We start from the raw sequence: 23,796 nt of genomic DNA on the forward strand, positions 1-23,796 counted from the left end.
TGAAACGACTAGCCCAATAACTGCATTACGATTACCTCTTAGTAAAAGCGGAGTCGTTAAACAACTCTGGTACGGCAAGTCCTTGTTCCTTTGCAATAAGGAGAAGACCCAGTAGATGGCGGTCAAATCCTGCAAGTGTATGGAAATAAGGACATGAGATCTGTGAGCTATATAGTATCAGGAACCTAAAGCGCTGTCGACATGAGGAGGAACAAATTCCTGGGGCATGATTAACAAGTGAGGTAAAGCTGGAAACCCCCTTTAAAGTGTTCATTAATATGAAGGATTTTAACCACTTCAGCCCCCCTAGCTTAAACCCCCTTAATGACCAGGCGACTTTTTACACTTCTGACGTACCCTACTTTCACCGTTTATTGCTCGGTCATAAAACTTACCACCAAAATGAATTTTACCTAATTTTCTTCTCACTAATAGAGCTTTCATTTGGTGGTATTTCATTGCTGCTGACATTTTTACTTTTTTTGATGTTAATCGAAATTTACAGAAATGTTTTAAAAAAAATGACATTTTTCACTTTCGGTTGTAAAATTTTTCAAATAAAACTACATTTCTATATAAATTTTTCTCTAAATTTATTGTTCTACATGTCTTTGATTAAAAAAAAAATGCAATAAGTGTATATTTATTGGTTTGGGTAAAAGTTATAGCGTTTACAATCTATGGTACAAAAATGTGAATTTCCGCATTTTGAAGCAGCTCTGACTTTCTGAGCACCTGTCATGTTTCCTGAGGTTCTACAATGCCCAGACAGTACAAACACCCCACAAATGACCCCATTTTGGAAAGTAGACACCCTAAGGTATTCGCTGATGGGCATAGTGAGTTCATAGAAGTTTTTATTTTTTGTCACAAGTTAGCGGAAAATGATGATTTATTTTTTTTTTCTTACAAAGTCTCATATTCCACTAACTTGTGACAAAAAATAAAAAACTTCCATGAACTCACTATGCGCATCACGAAATACCTTGGGGTGTCTTCTTTCCAAAATGGGGTCACTTGTGGGGTATTTGTACTGCCCTGGCATTTTAGGGGACCTAAAGCGTGAGAAGTAGTTTGGAATCCAAATGCGTAAAAAATGCCCTGTAAAATCCTAAAGGTGCTCTTTAGAATTTGGGCCCCTTTGGGCACCTAGGCTGCAAAGTGTCACACATGTGGTATCGCCGTACTCAGGAGAAGTAGGGCAATGTGTTTTGGGGTGTATTTTTACATATACCCATGCTGGGTGAGAGAAATATCTCTCTAAAAGTCAACTTTTCCCATTTTTTTTATACAAAGTTGTCATTTGAGAGAGATATTTCTCTCACCCAGCATGGGTATATGTAAAAAGACACCCCAAAACACATTGCCCTACTTCTCCTGAGTACGGTGATACCACATGTGTGACACTTTTTTGCAGCCTAGGTGCGCAAAGGGGCCCAAATTCCAATGAGAATCTTTTAGGAGGGCATTTGGATTCCAGACTTCTTCTCACGCTTTAGGGCCCCTAAAATGCCAGGGCAGTATAAATACCCCACATGTGACCCCATTTTGGAAAGAAGACACCCCAAGGTATTCCGTGAGGGGCATGGCGAGTTCATAGTTGTTGTTTTTTTGCACAAGTTAGCGGAAATTTTTTTTGTTTGTTTTTTCTCACAAAGTCTCCCTTTCTGCTAACTTGTGACAAAAAGTTCAATCTTTCATGGACTCAATATGCCCCTCAGCGAATACCTTGGGGTGTCTTCTTTCCAAAATGGGGTCACATGTGGGGTGTTTGTACTGCCCTGTCATTTTAGGGGCCCTAAAGCGTGAGAAGAAGTCTGGAATATAAATGTCTAAAAATGTTTACGCATTTGGATTCCGTGAGGGGTATGGTGAGTTCATGTGAGACTTTATTTTTTGTCACAAGTTAGTGGAATATGAGACTTTGTAAGAAAAAATAAATATATATCAATTTCCGCTAACTTGTGCCAAAAAAAAATAAAAAAATCTTCTATGAACTCGCCATGCCCCTCAAAAGTGATCTTTTTATAGCGCCTCAGCGATTTTACGGTGTGTTTGCAGTGAATTTCTGTCACTGCGGTGGGGCGGACTGAACGCAAGTGTGCGCACAAGATCAGGCCTGATCGGGCGAACACTGCGTTTTTTGTAGAGCCTATAGAACATGACCTTTTCTTGTCCGCAATTGCGGACAAGAAAATGCATTTTCTATATAGTTCTGGCAATGTGCGGATCCGCAAAATGCGGAAAGCACATTGCCGGTGTCCGTATTTTGCGTATCCGCGGTGTCCGTGTTTTGCGGATCCGTAAAACACATACGGACGTCTGAATGGAGCCTTACAGTGGGGTGATCAATGACAGGGGGGTGATCAGGGAGTCTATATGGGGTGATCAGGGGTTAATAAGTGACGGGGGGGGGGGTGTAGTGTAGTGGTGTTTGGTGCTACTTACAGAGCTGCCTGTGTCCTCTGGTGGTCGATCCAAGCAAAAGGGACCACCAGAGGACCAGGTAGCAGGTATATTAGATGCTGTTAACAAAACAGCGTCTAATATACCTTTTTAGGGTTAAAAAAAATCGCATCTACAGCCTGCCAGCGAATGATCGCCGCTGGCAGGCTGCAGATCCACTCGTTTACCTCCGGTTCCTGTGAACGCGCGCTCCTGTGCGCGCCGGCGCGTCCAGGAGGAATAACAGGGCCGCCGCCAGGACGCAATCCTGCGTACGGCGGTCCTGGGGTGGTTAAAGAGGAACAGTCAGCTCTGCTGACATGTGTGTTTTATTATCCCCCATGAAATAATTCTGGAGCATCTTTTCTTAGAACTCTGCATTGTGCTGGTCCTCTTTTATTCCTCCTGTAAATGTATGAAGAAACTAACAACTGGCACTTACCATTCCTCTTGTTATAGGATGTGTCCCTACTGACACTGTGCTGATAATATCAATGTATCCAGGGCCTTCCCTATCGGAAAGGAAAATGGTACCTGCCAGTTGTCAGTGTACTCATACATTTACAGGAGGAATAACAGAGGTAACACACCATGCAGAGTGCTAAAGAAGGTGCTTTGGCATTGTTATTTTTAGACATCTCAGGAGAATAATGGAGGCTGCATATTTTTTAATCCTTGTGTAAACCCTATTTCATTTATTATGGGGAATAATAGAGGCTTTATGCTTTACAATTCTTGTGTAAAACCTAGAAATGTACAGAAAGTCATTTAGTTTCCTTTGATATACCTTTGCCAAGCTGGCATTCATCCATCATCTTGTTATGCTTTGCAAATGCCTTCAGCATCAGTTCCCGGCGTTGGGCGTGCTGCAGATAGACAAGTTTGAAGATTTAATCTCAGTCATTTCTCCTACACAATAAGTAGGAGTGAGAAATAGTTTAAAAAGGTTTTCCAGGATCCGATATCGGATTGGTGGAGGTCCGACCCCCTGCATCCCCGCCGATCAGACCAATGAAGGTCCCGGATGTGCTCACAGCGCTGTAGGGTTCTTTGTGGCTGTGGCTGGTACTGCAGCCCAGTCCCATTCACAATACCAGGCATAGCCACAAACAAATGTATGGCGCTGTGCCTGGTAAACAATGAGGGGGATGTGGAGCTTGCCCCTTCATTTAGCTAATCGATGGGGGTGCCTTGAGTCGGATGTATGGAGGACATAAGAACGCGCAATCTATATTATAGTGGAAATTGCGCAGTGCAAAAGTCAGAACTTACAGTAGAAGCAGGATCCAGCATGGAGCGGCACCAGTTTACAGCTTCCACTGTACATGGCCTCATGGTTTCTGTGCGACCATGATAAAACATCCGAGTTGTAGCCGTCTCGTAACAGCTACCGGGGCTATGTGACAGAAAGAAAGCAGAAGAGATAGAGCTTTGTGTTTTTACATCGGAGAGTGACGACTGAACAACTACCTGCACTTCACACCAGATGAACCAATGCACCTCCAAAATTTACCATGCTTTTTGGACTATAAGATGCACTTTTCTTCCCCAAAAGCGGAGGGGAAAATGTCAGTGCATCTTATAGTGTGAATGCTACAGACATCAGCATGCAGGAAGTAAAGGGAGCGGCGAGGGTAGAGCTGTACTCACTGCTCCCTGCACGTGTCTTATGTGAGGACTGATGAAAATATATGTTTTTTCTTATTTTCCACCTCTATATCCTAGGTGTGTCTTATAGTCTGAAAAATACAGTAATCATTGGGGGATTTCAATGTGGTATTCACCATCATCTACCACAAATAAGGGTACTTTCGCACTAGCGGTTTTCTTTTCCGGCATAGAGTTCGGTCCTAGAGGCTCAATACCGGAAAAGAACTGATCAGGCATATCCCCATGCATTCTGAATGGAGAGTAATCCCTTCAGGATGCATCAGGATGTCTTCAGTTCAGTCTTTTTGACTGTTCATGATGGAGATAAAACCTCAGCATGCTGCGGTTTTATCTCCGGCGAAAAAAAAACTAAACACTTGCCTGAATGCCGGATCCGTCATTTTTTTCCATAGGAATGTATTAGTGCCAGGACCGGCATTCAAAATACTGTGCCCCTTCTGGATTCTGGAGTAAATAGGCATGCATGTGGCCCCTTGATCGTGGGGGCAATCCTAGGGCACAGACCCCACACCCATGACATCTAGGGCCAGAAGATAAAGGTGCACTTTCCCACTATCCCTTTGCCTTTTTTTGTCATACAGACTTATCAGGAGAAGAAATTGGGGAGCAGAAGTGGGTCAGAAAAATTGGGGCCACCACTAACTCCTGAAGCTAGCACATGGAGGATTCAGTAGCAAGCACTGTCTAATATCATCACTTTCAACGGTAGATGAGGATTTTAGGTGGAATTCCCCTTTAAGCCTTTGCTTGCCATCAGATCCCTTTACCACAATGACATACTGTATTAAAGGGATTGCTCAGTTTAGAAGGCAGATGTGCCCTTTAAGGGAATTCTGAGAAAATTCTTGCTCTGGAGGACCTGTCCAGTCCCGCATTACACAGAGAACCCATTGATCTGAATGGACACTTTGTAATACTTTAATTTCCCCTGTGGTGGCGCTGCAGGGAAACTGAACACTTACTGCCAGGTTTCACAATAATAGAAAGTTTAGAGGTCCCAGCAAGTGGGGACACTTTGCAAATCTGCTAATTGTCAAGAAGCCCTACTCCAGAAGAGTGTGTTGAAAGCGGAGCCCCCCCTTTAACGGTTACAGAATTAAAAAATCGCAATAAAGAACAACGCTAAATTTTAACCCTTACCGTCCATGAAGTTTGTAAAATGCCAACTGGAGGGAAAGCTGGACAAATGTGTCTGGGTGAAGTTTCTTCTTCTTCACATGCAACTTCCCAAAAGACGTAAAGGCGTAATTGGCGACCTGTAAATCAGAAGCCTAGGGACATAGCGGACAATGTAAGGGGCTGAAGGCCAACACAAGGGAAAGATGCAAACCAATTGTTTTCAGTTTTTATGACGTTTTACAACTTTCACTAAATAAATGAAAAAAACATATTCGGCGCCCGTGACTTTGTTTTTTAATCTTTCTGTCGATGCAGCTGTGTGAGGGCTTGTTTTTTTTTGCACTAAAGTGGGGTGCATATGACTTTTTGATCACTTTTTATTCTATTTTGTAGGGCATTGCGTATTATTATTTATTTTGCCCTCTTACAGCAAACATCGTGCTGGATAAATAACATGATATCTGAAGACTTGGACAGATACCAGTGACGTCTTTGTGATGGAAAAGGGTGGGGGAGGTGTTAAACTTTCAATATTTTAAAGGGGTACCTCCAGCTGGGCGTTTATTGTATAGCGACAGGATAGGCCATAAGTGTCTGATGGATGCAAGTCCTACAGGTCTCTGGAAGGAAGGAACCCCGCCAGGGATGGAGAGCACACAGTACATGGGTGGCATTCTCTCTATTCATTGCTAGCAGTGAAAGGAGAGTACAGATTGCTCTCCATTCATGGTGGAGAGTGTTGAGCGAACTTGTGTTTTAAGTTCGGCGTCTAAAGTTCTTGGTTCGGGTTATTGAACAATCCCGTTATGGATTCCAAATTCCGTTATGATCCGTGGTAGCGGAATCCATAACGCGATTCTTCGGTAACCCGAACCCGAACTTTAGACGCCGAACTTAAAACACAAGTTCGCTCAACACTAATGGTTGAGTCCAGTTCTTGACATAGGACCTCTGGGACCCGATCCTATCAAGATGCCTTAAATGTCCCAAATGGGAATACCCCTTTATTACTTTTAATATTTTATATTGACGTGAATGGGAGCAGTGCTGCAGTTACCAGCATCAATATAAAAATCCTGGACAATTCCTTTAAGCCCAGCCTCTTAAAGCAATACTCCATTATATATATATTTATATATATTTTTTTTGTCCGATAGTACAGGTGCATCATGTAAACTGAGGTACAGAGAGTTTACTCACCCAGCACATCGTCTAGGTAATACCGCCTCCTTTCGGGCCCGCCATCTGGTCACATGACTGGCAAGCTCAGCTGCCGATTCACACAGCAATCTCCTGTGTGGACCGATAGTCTCCTTTTTTATAAAAAGTCTATGACAACCTGGATGTGAGTCTCATAAACCTGCATAGATCAAAAAGGAGACTTCTGGTGAACAGAGGAGATTCTGTGTGAATCAAGAGTTCAATTAGGTGATCACCTGACCAAATGGTGTACCCGAACAAGGGCGGTATTACCTAGAGGATGCGCTGGGACAGTAAACTCACCATACCCCAGTTTACATAATACCCCTAAATAAAACATATTGTCGGAGTATCTCTTTAACCGGCAGGCCATTGTTAGCTCCGGGCTTCCACAATAGCGCAGTTCCCTCTGATCATGCTGCATGCGGAAAAAGGGGGAAGGGGGCGGCAAGTTCACCAATCAGGTCACAGAGGGAGCCCACCCCCTAACGATGTTGCGATTGTCTGCAGCTTAAGGGTCCATTCACCCCTCCGCAAATTGCGGATCCGCCAAACACGGACACCAGCCATGTGCGTTCCACATTTAGCGTACCGCACAAGGCCGGCACTTTAATAGAAATGCCTTTTCTTGTCCGTGTCTGCGGACAAGAATAGGACATGGTTCTATTTTTTGCGGAATGGAAGTGCGGAGGAGGACATCACACTGTGTGCTGTGCGCATCTTTTCCGGCCCCATTGAAAATGAATGGGTGCGGATCCGTTCCGCAACGTTGTGGAACAGATCTGGATCCATTTTTGCGGACGTGTGAATGGACCTTAAAAGGCAGGATCAGAAATATCTCCAATCCGAGCTGTTGCAGGTGGTTGTCAGCTGTGTAACCCACCCGGCACCGACTCAGCTCCTGCTCCCTGCACTGCGATATGCGACGTAATGTAAGTCATATGTCTGGAGGGGTTCAAGAAGGAAACTTCTTTAACCCTGTAATGAGCCGATATCGGTAGTGGAGTCCAAGTCCACGATCACACCTCTGCTGCACGTGGACAGTGGCTGTTGTCATGAGACAAACCCTTTAAATGAAAGTTGTGGGGGACATTGCAAATATTAATTGAGCTATGAACCATTTTTAAGAGTTTTCCAAATCATATTTATGGTACGGGAACAGCGTATAACAAATAGCAATCAGACCCTCACCCATCAGACACGCCAGAAATATTTAATACATTTTGTTTTTTAAAGGGGTTAGGATTGAACAAACGGTTGATTTTTTTAAATCTCAGAAACAGCGCCACTCTTCTCCACAGGTTGTGTCTGATACTGCAAGGAAACCCCATTCAAATCAATTGGGTTTAGCTGCAATATCGTCTCTGATTCAAGGTGGCACTGGATCCAGGGGGGAAAAAAAAGCAACCGCCTTTAACGGTATGACATACTGCTACAATAGGTCATAACATAATGATTAAATGGGACCAGACCTTTGGGACCCTCGCCCATCTCCAAAACAAAGGGACTGGGGTTCCTTGTAATTTTCTCATGTGCTCCTGACCCCTGAGAAAGGAGATATTTTGTGGGTGACTGCTGAGTGTCACTGCGCAGGAGCCATAGCTCTAGTGCTGTGGCCTCTTCATTCTCAGCACTGGTGGAGGTCCTGGCAGATGGACCTTCTCCCATCCGGAAGTGATGTCATATCAAAAAAAACACCACTCTCTTTGGAGGGGAAGCCCCCCCCTTTAACAAATGGCTTCTATTGATTCCCGTTGGTAAATGCAGAACACACGACTCCGGATACCTGAGTGCGATACTGAGCTTTGGCCAGAGCAATGTCATCTATAATCTTCTGATCCACAGTGAAGACCATCTCCTCAGGATCTGGAAGCTCCCGGACGAAGGGCGAGCCCTGTGAGGAGAAGGATGACATTGTAAGGACAGTAAGGACCACACAATCCTGATGAGGTTACAGTGAGCGGCGGCGTACCTTCCAGCGCCCCTCACAGGCCTTGATGTTCTGATCAATGTAGTCACATAATGCCACAAGCACCATGGCGTCATAGGGGGCGTGCTGGAAGACAAGCACAGAGAACATATGTATACCGACTGAATATACAGTACAATCTTGCCATACTATTTTGTAATGACAAAGCCACTTTAAAAGGCAATGTATCACTGGGCCTGGGGTTTTCCAGGCTCCTGATATCCAGTGGGTGAGGAACCCGCACCCCCACCGATCTGCTGTGCCCTGCGCCATGAACGAAGCTGGAAGAACAGCTCCACTCAAAGTGTGGTGGCCATGTCGGGTTACTGCAGCTCAGCTCCAAAAGAAGTGAATGGAACCTGGTAAGGCCACTGGACTTTTAATGGAGCTCCCTTCAAAGTGCTAGCTCCAGCGCTGGAGGCTGCAGAGAACCTCCTTAAAAACCTCCTTTAATTAAAACTAGATACTAATACATATTCATACATTTTTGTCTAATTGTAGATTTTTTCATTCATTTTTTGTATGTGATCATGGAGGCGGCCATCTGTTAGCAGCATTACGAGATATGCGTCACAGCAGCCATATGGACCAAAGTTACAATGGGCGGGAGAGGACTCATTATGGAAGAGTGTTGTGGGCATGCTCTATGAACTTGTGCAGAGGTCATTGTGCAGGGAAGGGGAGGAGGTGAGCTATGACATCACCCATTGCCAATAGTGGATCCATGGCGAATCCAGCACTTTTCGTCGGCCCCGTTTTTCAAAATGTCTATTCTTCTCAACAAAAGGGACAAGAATGGGACATGTTCTATAATTTGCGGCTCGGTCGCACGGATGCAGACAGCACATAGATGACACCCGTGTGCAGTCTGCATTTTGTGCGGCCCCCATAGAAGTGGATGGGTCCGTGTGGGATCTGGGGTTTGGACGCGGATCGAAAAATACAGTCGTGTGAATGGGGCCTTAGCTGTATATACATGAAACTTGTCATTGTAATCCTGCCTTGGATGACAAGGAGATGACTGCTGAGAACTCAGCCTACTGTGGGGCTCAGTGGCCAGAGTGAAAACGGCAAGATTTCAGGATTATTCCCTTTTCAAAGAGAGCGCCATGGAATATCAGAATAAAAATCTCTAAAACATTTTTTAAACTATGTTTAACATAATGACGCGATGTAAGCGATAGGCCCTATTCTGATGGACCTACATCACAGTTAGAGCCAAACACGCCATTGCGCCACAAGATGGAGTTGTAGGATTTGTCACCCCAGCGTATAGTCGGGTCTCCAGCCAAGGCCATCGAGGTCATCTGTAGGACAGAGAACATAGATCATTGGCAAATGGCTACTGAAACTAGATTTACAATTTATCCTTCATGAAAGCCATAAAAATCGACAGAATCAGGAGTCAAAGCGAAGCCAGACCCCGAAACTCAACCCCACCCCTGCTGGATTACAACCAGACAAAACTAATGCACTCTAGTGCTCCTCTAAGACTGCTTTCACACCAGTGTTTTTGCTGGATCCGTCAGGGTTCAGCAAAAACGCTTCCGTCATAATAATACAACCGTCTGCATCCGTTATGAACGGATCTGGTTGTATTATCTCTAAAATAGCCAAGACGGATCCGTCTCTAAAACCATTGTAAGTTTTCTTTTGCGTCCGAGAAAACGGATCCGTCCCATTAGCTTACATTGTGTGTCAGGACAGATCCGTCTTGCTCCGCACCACATCGCGGACAGAAAACCACTGCTTGCAGCGCTATTCTGTCTGCGATGGGGACGCAACCAAACGGAACACATTTTGGAGCGCTCCGTTCCGTTTCATTCAGTTTTGTCCCCATTGACAATGAATGGGGACAAAACGGAAGCGTTTTCCTCCGCTTTTGAGATCCTATGACCAATCTAAATAGCGAAAAGGGAAAGCGCAGGTGTGAAGGTAGCCTAAATGTGCTTCTTTTTACCCACTTCACACACCTGGGTTCTACTTTACATAACAGGTGGACAAGGAATGTATGGAGTAAAAAATCAGTTCAATAAAGTTTCAAAAATCTAAAAAACAAAACAAAACAAATAAACAAATATTAAAAAACGAAAAAAAACATTTTCCCATTTATCACATTAATATATATATATATATATATATATATATATATATATATATATATATATACAGTACAGACCAAAAGTTTGGACACACCTTCTCATTCAAAGAGTTTTCTTTATTTTCATGACTATGAAGGCATCAAAACTATGAATTAACACATGTGGAATTATATACATAACAAACAAGTGTGAAACAACAGAAAATATGTCATATTCTAGGTTCTTCAAAGTAGCCACCTTTTGCTTTGATTACTGCTTTGCACACTCTTGGCATTCTCTTGATGAGCTTCAAGAGGTAGTCCCCTGAAATGGTTTTCACTTCACAGGTGTGCCCTGTCAGGTTTAATAAGTGGGATTTCTTGCCTTATAAATGGGGTTGGGACCATCAGTTGTGTTGAGGAGAAGTCAGGTGGATACACAGCTGATAGTCCTACTGAATAGACTGTTAGAATTTGTATTATGGCAAGAAAAAAGCAGCTAAGTAAAGAAAAACGAGTGGCCATCATTACTTTAAGAAATGAAGGTCAGTCAGCCGAAAAATTGGGAAAACTTTGAAAGTAAGGGCTATTTGACCATGAAGGAGAGTGATGGGGTGCTGCGCCAGATTACCTGGCCTCCACAGTCACCGGACCTGAACCCAATCAAGATGGTTTGGGGTGAGCTGGACTGCAGAGTGAAGGCAAAAGGGCCAACAAGTGCTAAGCATCTCTGGGAACTCCTTCAAGACTGTTGGAAGACCATTTCAGGGGACTACCTCTTGAAGCTCATCAAGAGAATGCCAAGAGTGTGCAAAGCAGTAATCAAAGCAAAAGGTGGCTACTTTGAAGAACCTAGAATATGACATATTTTAAGTTGTTTCACACTTGTTTGTTATGAATATAATTCCACATGTGTTAATTCATAGTTTTGATGCCTTCATAGTCATGAAAATAAAGAAAACTCTTTGAATGAGAAGGTGTGTCCAAACTTTTGGTCTGTACTGTATATATATATATATATATATATATATATATATATATATATATATAAATAAAAATAACATCCAGTGGGTAGGGCACAGGTGTTGTTGTAATAGGACCACTCTTTTTAGCTGTTAGGTCACATGACTAACAGAGGGGTGGAGCTAAACTGCTGTCTGTTCCCGCAGAGCAGCCAGCAGTTTTTCCTACGTCTGTGAATTAAGAAAATGAAAACTCAAAAATGCACAAAAACAGCCATCTTTTTACCTAGTTATTCGACTTCGATAACAGTGAAATGACACACAGACAAATGTGGACAGCGGCATAATACTGAAAACGGGAGGGGAAACACAGGGACTGGGGTTTTTTATTGTATCTTGCCATTTACGATCACCTTTTTGCCGCTAAATAAACATCTTTTACATAGAGCTGTAATAAGTGTGAGCAAAGCCTAAAAGCTATCATTTATGAAGGATTAATCTATCCTATGGATCAGCAACAGGCTAAAGAGCAAACAGGAGCGAATACAAAGTCCGACCCCCTATCTTATGGGGACATGCAGAGATAACGTGTGGTTGTAGCCCTACAGGGCGAGTGGTACGCCCGTTATCACATACAGATATGTCTCCATACAGGTGTGTATAACCAAAGGGTAATAGACTGTCAAAGTCTGGAGGCAGTGGCCCTTTAAATGTGGAAAGCCAAATAAACAATCTCTCCTTTAATGGGTAGTCTGGGCTCAGGATATCGATGACCTATCGTCAGGACAGGACAGGGGGTCTGACACCCTGCACCCCACTGATCATCTGTTCCCTGCAGACACTCTGAACTAAGCTGGAAGCACAGCGCCTTTGTCTGTGTAGTGGCCGTGTCAGGTTACTGCAGCTCAGCTCCCATTCGAGTAACTCCGTACAGCCACTGCACGTTGTGTTTCCAAGTTCAAGTAGTTCCTGTGTCAGAGGCTGCATAGAGCAACTGATCGGTGGGGCTGCCGGAGAATAGGTCATCAATATCCGGAGCCATCTATAAGATGAAGTGCAGCTAGAAATGCCAAGTGGGTGGGCTCATCCTGGTGCAAGAGCTGTGTGTTCTGATCAGATGTCTCTGTCCTCCTGCAGCAGCATCCCCCTCCTCCCCTCTCCTTACTGTCTTGTATCCACTATGGTACACGAGATGGGTTTTTAGAGATTGCGGAGAGCCTGCGGGTAGGGAAAGTGGAGCTACAGACATTGTCCTACAAGAGTCACAGTGCCCACTTAAGAGTCACCATAAAGCCCCCCACAGAGCCAGACACAGTGCCCACCATAGTAGTGTACTCATAACAGTGACAATTATACAGTGCCCCCATAACTATGCCGCCTGCATTCCTAGTTGCCTTTTAAGCAAATGGGTAGCTGACGACAATGTCCGTTTTCTCCGGTAATATAGGACACGACCTGGACATTTGCCAGCAGAGGTGACATCCCCGCCTGCTGTCTGACATGTCTGAAAATGACTCTACTGATGTTTAGCATCTAAGGTTCACACTGGATATCAGGCACGAATTTCAGCACCAATTCCACGTTGCGCGGGCGTGGACTTTTCATGTGTGGGTTTCCAGACTGGGCCAAGAATGGACATGTCCACTCTTCACGCAGTTACCATGTGGACACCTCGGGAAGCTCCCTGTTCATCTCCATTTAATGAAGCTAAACCAATTGGGGAACTGCTGCATTCAAAATGAATTTCAACATGCCCAAACCTCTTATCCTCATGACCATAAGCCACCACCAGCGGGGTCAAGTGTGCATGTGTATGGGGGGATGGTATGAGGCCTTCTTTACGATGGACTCCTTTAAGGGCTGATAGGAGATCAATAGATGCAGCTGAATGAGGTGCTCTGGTGGCCATGTCGATGGTCACACTAATGACTTATGGAAAAGGAATGCTTTGAAAACGTCTGATTCCAGAAAGGTTTTCATGATTACCTGGCTGTAATCCTCGGGCGATCCATCGGGACATTCGTCATCGAGAGACACAACAAACAAACTGCTCTGAATCCGCTCCAGGTGAGATAAATTCTTTGGGTCGAGGCTAATGAGGTGTTCACGAGACTACAAGAAACCACAGTGATGGCGTGATGACAGCGATACGGTCGGAAACAAACTTACAAGCAATGCAGGAGATATAAACCAACCAGGGCCCAGCGCGTTCGCTCCTCTGTGGTCAATGCGGACAGTCCCAGGCCGTCCCGGCCACTCTGGCAAAGGTTCTGGATGTACGAAAGCTGCCTGAAAGGACATGAAGAATCACAGAAGACAAATCAGAAGGTCGTCTAAGGACTCTAGAGGTCCTCCGCCACAGGGACTGCACTTGCTACAAGGGGACCCCCCTTCTACTGCCCGAATTTCTTGACTTTTTACACAATTTTAATAATGTTTTATTAATAGAACCTTAATATTTCTGGAGGAGAGAGGATCTGGCCGTTGAGAACAGCTTCGAAGGTGAAGATCCGTCCCCGGCACATGGCAATCAGGTGAGTGGGACAGCCGCCCTCCGATTCTGAAATAGGAACAGGAGATAAAAGCATTGAGTGCAAGGCTCCACACAGCCATGAAGAAAATTAAAGGGGTCGTCTACTTTGGACAGTTTCACTTTGTTAGAAAGATCTTGCAATGAAAAACTGAAAATAGAACATCCCAAAGATGGCATCCCTTGCAATCTGCAGTAATGTATAGGAAACCATCAGCATCGATTTCCCTTCACCACAGGGATAACCAGGGGCGGATTGGCCATAGACCTTACAGGGAGCTGATGCCCAGGGGGCCGCCTAAGCCCTCCTCACTGCCGTCCAGTGGAAGTTTTTGAGGATGTGTTTTGTGATGGACTGTGGTCTTTGGGGCAGTATAATGAGCCACAATATGGTATTACTGGCTCTGCCTTCCATGAATTTGGACCCGACTACAAAACGGGGACACTTTTAGTATTTTTTCCAGGGCCACTTTAAGTTCCCAGTCCGCCCCGGTGGATAATGCAGTATTTTACAGGTCCCACTGGGTTGTCCATGTAATGCAGAGATGTGCAGAGCTCTCTGAAGGTCCTGAAATTGAAATTCCAAGGATTTTTTTCAACCAGACAGCACATTTAAAGGGGTTGGCCCAAGAAAAATATTTATAAATGAATGATCACTATGGATCAGACGCTAGGACCCCCACAGATCACGATAACAGGGGTACAGAATAATGTCTGAATAGAGCCGTAATCATGCAAGTGTACTACCACTCTAGGACTGGATCTGACTATAGGGACCCCTACCGATCATGATAATGGGGGTCCATACGCACTGGCACTATTCAATGTCTATAGGACTGACAGGGTCTGACTGCTGGGATCCCAACCAATTATGTTAATGGAGGTCCATGTGCAATGACTATAGGAATGACAGGATCTGACTGCTGGGACCCCTACTGATCATGATAATGGGGGTCCATGCACCCTATCACTCCATTCGCTGTCTATGGTGCCATACTGTGCAGTGCTGTACTTGGCTATCTCAGTCAGTCCTACAGAGCCTCATGCAGCAGTCGTGCACATGCGTGACCACCACTCCCTTCAAACAGTATATATGGGAGCCCCATTCTCTTGATCGGAGGGGGTCCCGCGATCATTTATCACTTACCCCCCTTATAGGCGCAGGAGACGTATTGCTGAAAAATGAGGCGGGTCTGTCTCCAGGACCTGCACAAGTCAGAAGATACGCCTAGAGCAGTGGTGGCGAACCTATGGCACGGGTGCCAGAGGCGGCACTCAGAGCCCTCTTTGTGGGCACTCGCACCCTGGAAAAAGTCTATGGTGTACCAATATGCCTTAGTGTAGGCAGGATATTATAGCTAAATGATAAAGTACATTGAAGATATACTATATTGGTATTCATTGCCATTGCAGTCTTGGCACTTTGCGATAAATAAGTGGGTGGGTGGTAGGGTTGCAGTTTGGGCACTCGGTCTCTAAAAGGTTCGCCATCACTGGCCTAGAGCAGTGGTGGCGAACCTATGGCACGGGTGCCAGAGGCGGCACTCGGAGCCCTTTCTGTGGGCACCCACACCCTGGAAAAAGCCTGAGTGTACCAATATGCCTTAGACCTTTCCTGCCATTCATCAGCGCAGGACGCACCATGAACAGCACAGGCAGCGCACTTAATGTAGACAGGCTATTATAGCTACTACATGATAAAGTACATGAAAGATATACTATATTGGACTGTAGGATTCAGGTTAACTTGCCACGTTGGCACTTTGCGATGAATAAGGGGGTTTTGGGGTTGCGGTTTGGGCACTCGGTCTCTAAAAGGTTCGCCACCACTGGCCTAGAGGGACCTGCTGTAGCAGCCATATATCGGTCATCACCAAGCTTTTTCCGAAATGAATTGAACCAAGATACGGAATGTTTAACGTCTTGACAAAAGGGTGAAATGGGCCCGAACCAAGATGTGAACATGAACAGAGGAAATGCTTCACTTCCACAAGAAATCCTCAGGACGACGCCAGTGAGTGGCGTTATACAGAACGGACATAATGGTGTGGATTACGCCAGCGGAATTGTGTAATGCAAGGGGTTAAATCTTGCAGTAATATAAGCTTTACTCACCAGTCTTAAAGTAGTTGCAAATGCGATCTCTGGTCACACCGGGGATTTTGCAGGTGTTGAACAAATTTTGGAACTGGGCCATGTCCAGGGGTGAAGCCCTCGCCTTGTGAACGGCCAGCTTCTCCCTGTAAAAGGAAGACGTCAGGAGGAAAAGGGGGAGAAATGACTGAGCTCACAGACTGTATATAGTACCAACAGCTAAATGGCGCTGGAATAGGGGAAATACAACTGTAATCGCGCCAGAAGTGCACAGATTGAGGTCACTCACATCTGTCCCCCCCCCCCAAAAAAATTATAGTCATGTGCATGAGGCCTAACAGCTGCACAGATCTCTCTGGTGGTTTGCTACAACGTATCAGTCTGGAGTCCAGGCTATTGAGCTCACAGAGCATTGTATTCAATTGTATCCACTTATCAGATGAGAGCAGATGTTCTCATTCACTGACAGCAAGCATATTTCTAGAAACTGGTAAAGAATAAAAAACTAAAGTACATAAGAATGTTATAGAAATGTTCATTATCCATTTATTTACTCAATTTACTAAAAATGAAAAACTCTGTTAAGGCCTCATTTACTCGACTGTATTTTTGCACCACATCCGATCCGCATTTTTTGCCTAATCACTTCAATGGGACCGCAAAAAATGCGGACAGCCCACAATATGTCCGTTCTGCAGTCGTACAAAAGAGACAGAACATGTCCTATTCTTGTCCGTTTTGCAGACAATAGGCATTGTTACAATGGGTCCACCACAAAACCGGATGCGACACAGACGTCATCCATATTTCTCGCCGATCTGCATTTTGAGCAAAATACATAATGTCGTGTCAATGCACCCCAAGGGTTCATTCACGCGACCGCGCCGTGTTTTGCGGTTCCGCAAATTGCGGATCCGGAAAGCAAGGAAGCTGCCCGTGTGCATTCCACAATTTGCGGAACAAAATGGGTGGCCCATGATAGAAACGCCTATTCTTGTCCGCAAAACGGATAAGAATAGGACATGTTCTACCTTTTTTTGCAGGGCCACGGAACGGAGCAATAGACGTGGACAGCACATGGTGTTCTGTCCACATCTTTTGTGGCCCCATTGAAATGAATGGGTCCGCAAAATTGCAGAACGGATGCCGACCCATTCATACGGTCGTGTGATGAGCCCTAGTAGAAATGGTTTTGTCTCTGCAGCGATGGTTCCGTCGCAGTGTCACCTGATATAAGAGCTCACCTCCTGATGAGATCCCAGTATTTCAGGGTATAATATGCCGTTATGCTCCCCCTTTCGAGCTGGGTGCCAAGTTTAGGAGGCCAGTAATGCTCCAGGTAAGGGGCAGGGCCGCCAAAGTTGACATTGAGCTGAGACGGCATCCGTACATCGAGATACGCTGCATTCAGCCACCATTCCTCCAGCTGAAAGACAAGACAAGGACATCAGACGCCAGCAATTCCCTCGTTACCTGCAGGATGAATATATAACACACAGCCGCTCAGACCATCAGTTGTCTGATGACGATAACCCCTTGGCCTACGCCATAATGGGGTATACAGACATCACAGAGGAGGAGGTTTTCTCCCATCGGATGCAATCACTTTAGTCTCTGTTCACACTTTTGCCGGAGGTGCCCGTCGCCAATTCTGACGGATTTTCCTGGAAGAAAGGCGATGGATGCGGCACTGTTCTTGTTGTCAGAATGACAAGTCCGTCTGAGTTCCGTAATTGTGAGTCAGTGGAGTTCATAAGGCGCTAGTGGCGTCTGTTGTACAACAATCCCGGAACCATATAAATGGAATCCACTACACCAAGGCTCAGCATCCCTCCGGCGCTCCAGCTGTTCTGGAACTACAACTCCCAGAATGCTCCTTTCGCTTCCATGGGAGCTACAAGAACAGCCGAGTAAGCGTGCATGCTGGGAGTTGTACTACACAGAAGTGAACAGAGATTAAAAAATATATATATAAAAAAAAAAAAAAAGGTGCTTGATGGTCACATGTGATGAACTGCTGCCCACCCACAGAAACTGAAGAGACCAGAGCTGCAGATAGGTGAGCAAAGGAGCTAAAAAGTTTAGCAGCATTTGTGAGCCTGGACACATCTTCTGCACTGTGACGGACAAGGCCAATGAGGCATGACCAAGTTTTAATATATGCAAATGAGCCTCTAGGAGAAACGGGGATGTTGTCCTTACACCTAGAGGCTCTGCTCTCTCTGCAACAGAGCGCACCCTCTGCACTTTGATTGACAGGAACAGGCATGATCACTCTTACACTGCCTGGTCCTGTCCGTCAAAGTGCAGTGGGCGTGGCAGTTGCAGAGAGAGCAGAGACTAGGTGTAATGGCAACGCCTCCGTTGCTCCTAGAGGCTCATTTGCATATATCAACATTTCATATATATTTTTTCAGTAATGTGAGCACATATGGACATGGGACGAACACAGATGTCTTCAGCTGCCAAGCGCACATGTTAAAGGTCAGACGATGTCATAGGGACAAATCTGGCCTTTAAATAACGGTGTACATCAATTTGTGGGATAACACCTTTAAGGAAGTATCAGAAGCGCAGCCAAGAAAAGTTACGTAGTCATTCTCAAGGTTGACCCTGCTCACATGACCCACAATCCCCCTGCTTGGCATACTGACCATGTGTGATGTTGGAAGACCACCAGAAAGTGCTAACCCCTTGGATCTGATTGTGGACTGCCTCTGGACCACCAGGACTAAAATGTATATTATATACCGCATGACCCTTCCACTATGTGTAGGCAAGTGTACCCCTAGAATAAAAGCTCAAATATATATATACTTCCCCTCCACAATATGGCGGCAGGTCTGCCTGTTAATATAGGAATACGCACTGCACAACAGGAACCTATAAATGGAGTTGTACGAGACAAAAAAGTCATCTGGTTTTCCGTAAAGGAGTATTTTAGAATTTTTATTACTGATGGTCTACCCTGGTGATAGGCCATCAATATCAGATTGTCAGGGGTCCAACACCCTGCAGCCATGTTTCTGTATTTTCAGGTAACCCCTTTAACTGTGCTCCCCTCCCACGATCTCAAATGCACAGAAGTTTCTGCAGTTTGGAAGGGAACATAAAGTAGCTGATCCCCGAGGCTTCCATTAGAGGAGACAATAGGCTGACCTGAGAACACGACGGGGGTCTGTTCACACTTCAGAAATTCTCCCTGTGTCAATGAGATGCTGTCTGAAACCAACGGCAGCTACCTCCAGGTGCAGAGGACAAAATAGATGTAGCAGAGCTGACTTTCTAAGGGTGGCCATAGACATAAGATTATCATCATTCCGGCCGACTGTCGTTTGAAAAACTCCCGATCACTAATGGCAGACTCTTGTCTGCCGAAAATGCGATCCGCCATGCTGGAAAACTTCGGCCACTTCGGAAACTGCATGTTGATGGCGCGATAGGACGAATTCAGCCAATCACTTGCCATTGTGCTCAAGCACCAGGGAGCCTGTTTTTATTTTAAAAAAACGGACTCCCAGGTCAGGCAGTTTAGTTGGTGGGATCGTTCGTACGAACAATCCCTCGGCTGATCATTATCTCAAATGTATGGCCAGCTTTGGTGTTTCCCTCAAACCTGGTCACAGGTTCCTCACTTTAAAGGAGCTATCCAATAAAAAAGTATTTATCACCTTTCCAATAGCACCTGTGGAATCTGCAGGGTTAAGCAGCTGGGAGCGGAGTCATCTCTGATCCCGGCCATTGTAGAAAAGTACCAGTCAATGGGGAAGGAGGAGAAAGGCGATGGCAGATGCATCTGGTGGCAGCTTATCTCCCAGGAGAAACAGAAGCATTGGACAAAAAAATTCTAATTCTCCTGAACTTTTTCTTCCACTACATAATGTCGGGAGCTCCCCATACACATTAGACTGGGATCCAGTGGCGCCAAAAATGGAGCATTCGGACGACCATACTCAAAATGTATATGGGGAGCTCTTAGCCCTGTGTATGTTAAAGTTGCCACCGAATCCCCTGCAGGCTGCTTACCGTAGATGCTGCAGTGGGCACAGCCTGTAGCCTCTCCTGTGCCTTACATCTTTAACCCTCCAGCACCCTGCTCACAATTTAGAATGATTTAGGACACTTTAGTTTCTGATATGATGTGGCCCAAACCTCTCTATTTGATCGGGCCTGGACAAGGCATCCTGGGACATGTAGTTAGCAGAGCTTCAGTAATTTCTGCAATGGGATGGGGGAAACAGGAGGTTGTTGCCATACTGAACGGCTGTATGATTTGCTGTCGTCTTCCTTTACATGAACCCCCTATAAAGGGGTTGTCTAGCTTCTAACAACTGATGGCCTACTCCACGGAAAGGGCATCGATATCTGAAACATCAGCTGTTTCAGAGTAGCTCCGGCTCAAAAAGTTGATGACTGAACTTGTGTTTTGGTGGCAAACCAAGAAGCCCTGTATCCACACCCCAGACTGTGTCTAATGTTCTTTACAGTCACTTAGATCTCAAGTTCCTTCCTCCGTCTTAAGTAGAGAGGATTAACTATGACACCGAGTGATCCGACACTGATCCTAGGATAGAGGACCTGGCAGGACTCCACGTGAACCGCCACGAATGGGCTAATGTGAATTAAAGAGATGTGCTAAAGGTAACGATGTGTCAGTGCTAGATTGGATTGTAACCTCCTATGCCAAGCATATGCACCCTTGCTGTCTGTGAGTGGAAAGACATGGCATATCTGTGCACCAGGGGTTAACATCTGGCATAACGAGTGCCAAGACAAGCCGGGTGAGCGGGCTCATTTGCCATACAAATATGGGTGGGTTTAGTTTCTGCACCATAAACTGCCGCCTGTCCTAGTCATGTGGTAAAGTGCACAATAAATGATGAGTGATAATACCGTATGCGCATCGTTATAGTCGGAAAATTGGGCGCAGTGCCGGATTAGCAGAAATTTCAAAGTAATAGAAGTTTGAGAATCTATAATTACATGGTGCCCATCTGCATGCGTCCACTAAGCCAGAGTCAGCCCTTCTTAAGGCTCCAGTCACACGTCCACAAATGGGTCTGCAATTTTGCGGATTGGGTGCAGACCCGTTCATTCTCTATGGGGACAGAGTGGATGCGGAGAGCACACTATGTGCTCTCCGCATCCGCATTTCCATAGCGCGGCCCCGATCTTCCGGTCTGCAGCTCCGGAAAAAAGTAGAACATGTCCTATTCTTGTCCGCAATTGCGGACAAGAATAGGCATTTCTATGGGGGTGCCGGCCGGGTGTATTGCGGATCCGCAATACACTACGGACGTGTGAATGGACCCTAAAGGTTCTTCTCTCTGGATTACAGAGGGGGATCCTGAACAGGAGACCCCCCCCTGCTTCTCTAGGGATAGAGATTGTTTTGTAGACAGCCCCTTTTAAGTGAAAACACACTATAAGGCTTCATTCACACGACCATGCCGTGTTTTGCGGCCGCTAATAGCGGATCCGCCAAACATGGATACCAGCTGTATGCTGAACGCACAGGGCCTGCACTATATAGAAAATACGGACAAGAATAGGACATGCTCTATATGTGCGCTGTCCGTATATTTTGCGGCCCCACTGAAATTAATGGGCCCGCACCCGTTCTGCTAAATTGCGGAACGGATGCAGACCCGTTCATATGGTCGTATGAATGAGCCCCAAAGCACTCTATGCAGGGAGGCGTACCCAATTTTTCCTCGTTCTTGCTCTCTCTAGGAGCTTCTGGTGGAGTTCTTTGCCTATTCCATTTCCAAAGTCTTTCACGATCCTGCAAGTCTTCTTATATTCTTCTTCATTCAGAAAGGGTTTTACTGCAAGAAAGAAACAGCCCAGGTCAGAGGGACACGGAGCACCGGTCACTTATTGCTTCTCTTATGGGGTCAGACCAAAAACAGACTCGTTTTAAGGTCCCAGTTTGTACAAAAACGTGTTCACAAGGATAGAATCTAAAAGTGTCCCCGACCTGTCCATAAACCCACCGAGCCAGGGTCAGGAAACCGGCGGCTGACTTCAGTGAAGTTTAAAGGGGTTATCCCATAATTGATTTAAAACTAAAATCAGACATCATATAGTACATGACGATCTCTTTCTAACAAAGCTAGAACCAGCCCTGCACCTCACATGGATCCAGAGATCTCCTCATTCATTGCTCTGCTAAATTTATTTTAAGCTAGTAGCTCAGGGGGTGTGTCCATTCTCAGGGGGTGTGTCCATTCTCAGGGGGTGTGTCCATTCTCAGGGGGTGTGTCCATTCTCAGGGGGTGTGTCCATTCACCTGCAGCTCTCTCCCTATCAGGGCTAAGGGGGTGTGTCTTTCTACTACAGCTCTCTCCCTATTACAGCTCAGGGTGTGTGTCACCTATCATGGCTTCTAGTAGGTGGCAGTTGATGAATGGAACTGAGCATCAGCGACCACCTCAGCAAAGGTGGACAGACAGATAAGGGGAAAAAAAAAAAAAACAATCAGCAGGTGACGCTATACAGATACATTTTATTAGATAAATCAGTGGAGATACAACATTTTTAATCCAGGTGCTGATTTGAAAAACGTAGAATATTTTTCATGGGACAAGCCCTTTAACTAGCACTGGGGGGAGGGTGGCTTTGGTATGGTATGGATTTTAACCCCTTAGGGCACTGAACGGTCTTAGTGACAAATAAACCTTGATAAGTGAACATTCAGTGGACCAGCGTTGTGCGCGGTGTCATGATGTCCCGAACGTCTGGCCGTATTTATAAGAATTTCTCAATATTTGCACGATTAAGGCCTGAGGTGTGCAAGCTCCAAAACCCAAAAGAGTGGGATCCCATCCCCAGTGACTCCAGACCCCCCCAGGGTCACCCGTCCGGGGGCGCTTCTACTCTCCAAGCTTTGAAATTGTCACTTTAATAGCTGAAGTCGTGGCATCTGCTAACCTACGGGGGGGGGGAGCCTTTCAGCCCGTGGAGGATCGGAAATAGCTGCACGCATCCACGAGCTTCTCCTGCAATGCCTTCAACGGATCCGGGGAGTTTAACGAGGTCATATATTTTCCCCCTGCAGTGGCAGCTAAAGGGTTAATGTAGCATTACAGTATATGGCGCACATGAACGGCTGACCGCGGACGGATAGATGGACAGGGTCTGCTCTTACATCGCCACTCCCCACCCGGGGCTCATACAGTGGGGTCCCGCCATGGGACCCTCTTATCTACCGCGTCCTTATTTCAGGTGGAAATCCTCTGATAGGGGCCAGGTCACACAACTGCATTTTCAGTGGAATTTGGGCGCCAAAATTTTGCCGAAAACCTGCCGGCGGCTGCGTTCTTTTCTCCCTCCCATCTCAGCGACATGTCTGCTCCGTGATCCTCAGAGCTGCCTCCCATTGAGATGCACGGTAGGTAGAAAAGGTGCAAAATTTCCGGCAGAATTTCAGCACGGCTGTCCGTGCCAAAGTTCTACTGCAAAAAGCCCGGTGTGAACGAACGTCCTGTAAGAGCTGCAGGGCTTGGCAGATCTGGCGCCTTACACACGTTACCTGAGTCACAGTACTTAGACAAAGACTCCTCCAGGGAAGGGACGGGGAGAGGAGGGAGGGAGTCCTGGTACTGGAAGGTCCGCTCTTCTACAGACCCAAACACGTGGTTCTCCATGATGAGGAAAGATCAAGCATCTGCAGGGAAAGACAGAAAGGTCAATACGCGCTGTGTCACCATGTGAGGCCTGATGT

General features: G+C 45.8%; 1 protein-coding gene across 2 annotated transcripts in view; it reads right to left on the reverse strand.

The window, feature by feature from the left end:
• CROT (carnitine O-octanoyltransferase) overlaps positions 1-23,796 on the reverse strand; it is a 38,463-nt gene that overhangs the window by 7,663 nt on the left and 7,004 nt on the right. For both annotated transcript variants that reach the window (XM_040434542.1, XM_040434544.1), the window contains exons 2-15: positions 23,605-23,739; positions 21,774-21,898; positions 17,315-17,496; positions 16,092-16,216; positions 13,898-14,006; positions 13,642-13,735; positions 13,433-13,558; positions 9,610-9,711; positions 8,408-8,491; positions 8,222-8,329; positions 5,257-5,387; positions 3,718-3,841; positions 3,233-3,311; positions 36-129 (exon numbers count right to left, since the gene is read on the reverse strand). In XM_040434542.1, the coding sequence (XP_040290476.1) occupies positions 36-129; positions 3,233-3,311; positions 3,718-3,841; positions 5,257-5,387; positions 8,222-8,329; positions 8,408-8,491; positions 9,610-9,711; positions 13,433-13,558; positions 13,642-13,735; positions 13,898-14,006; positions 16,092-16,216; positions 17,315-17,496; positions 21,774-21,898; positions 23,605-23,719 (1,598 nt within the window). In that variant the 5' untranslated portion in view covers positions 23,720-23,739. The remainder of the gene's footprint in view (positions 1-35; positions 130-3,232; positions 3,312-3,717; positions 3,842-5,256; positions 5,388-8,221; positions 8,330-8,407; positions 8,492-9,609; positions 9,712-13,432; positions 13,559-13,641; positions 13,736-13,897; positions 14,007-16,091; positions 16,217-17,314; positions 17,497-21,773; positions 21,899-23,604; positions 23,740-23,796) is intronic.

This window comes from Bufo bufo, chromosome 5, assembly GCF_905171765.1.
Source record: "Bufo bufo chromosome 5, aBufBuf1.1, whole genome shotgun sequence".
NCBI lineage: Eukaryota > Metazoa > Chordata > Amphibia > Anura > Bufonidae > Bufo > Bufo bufo.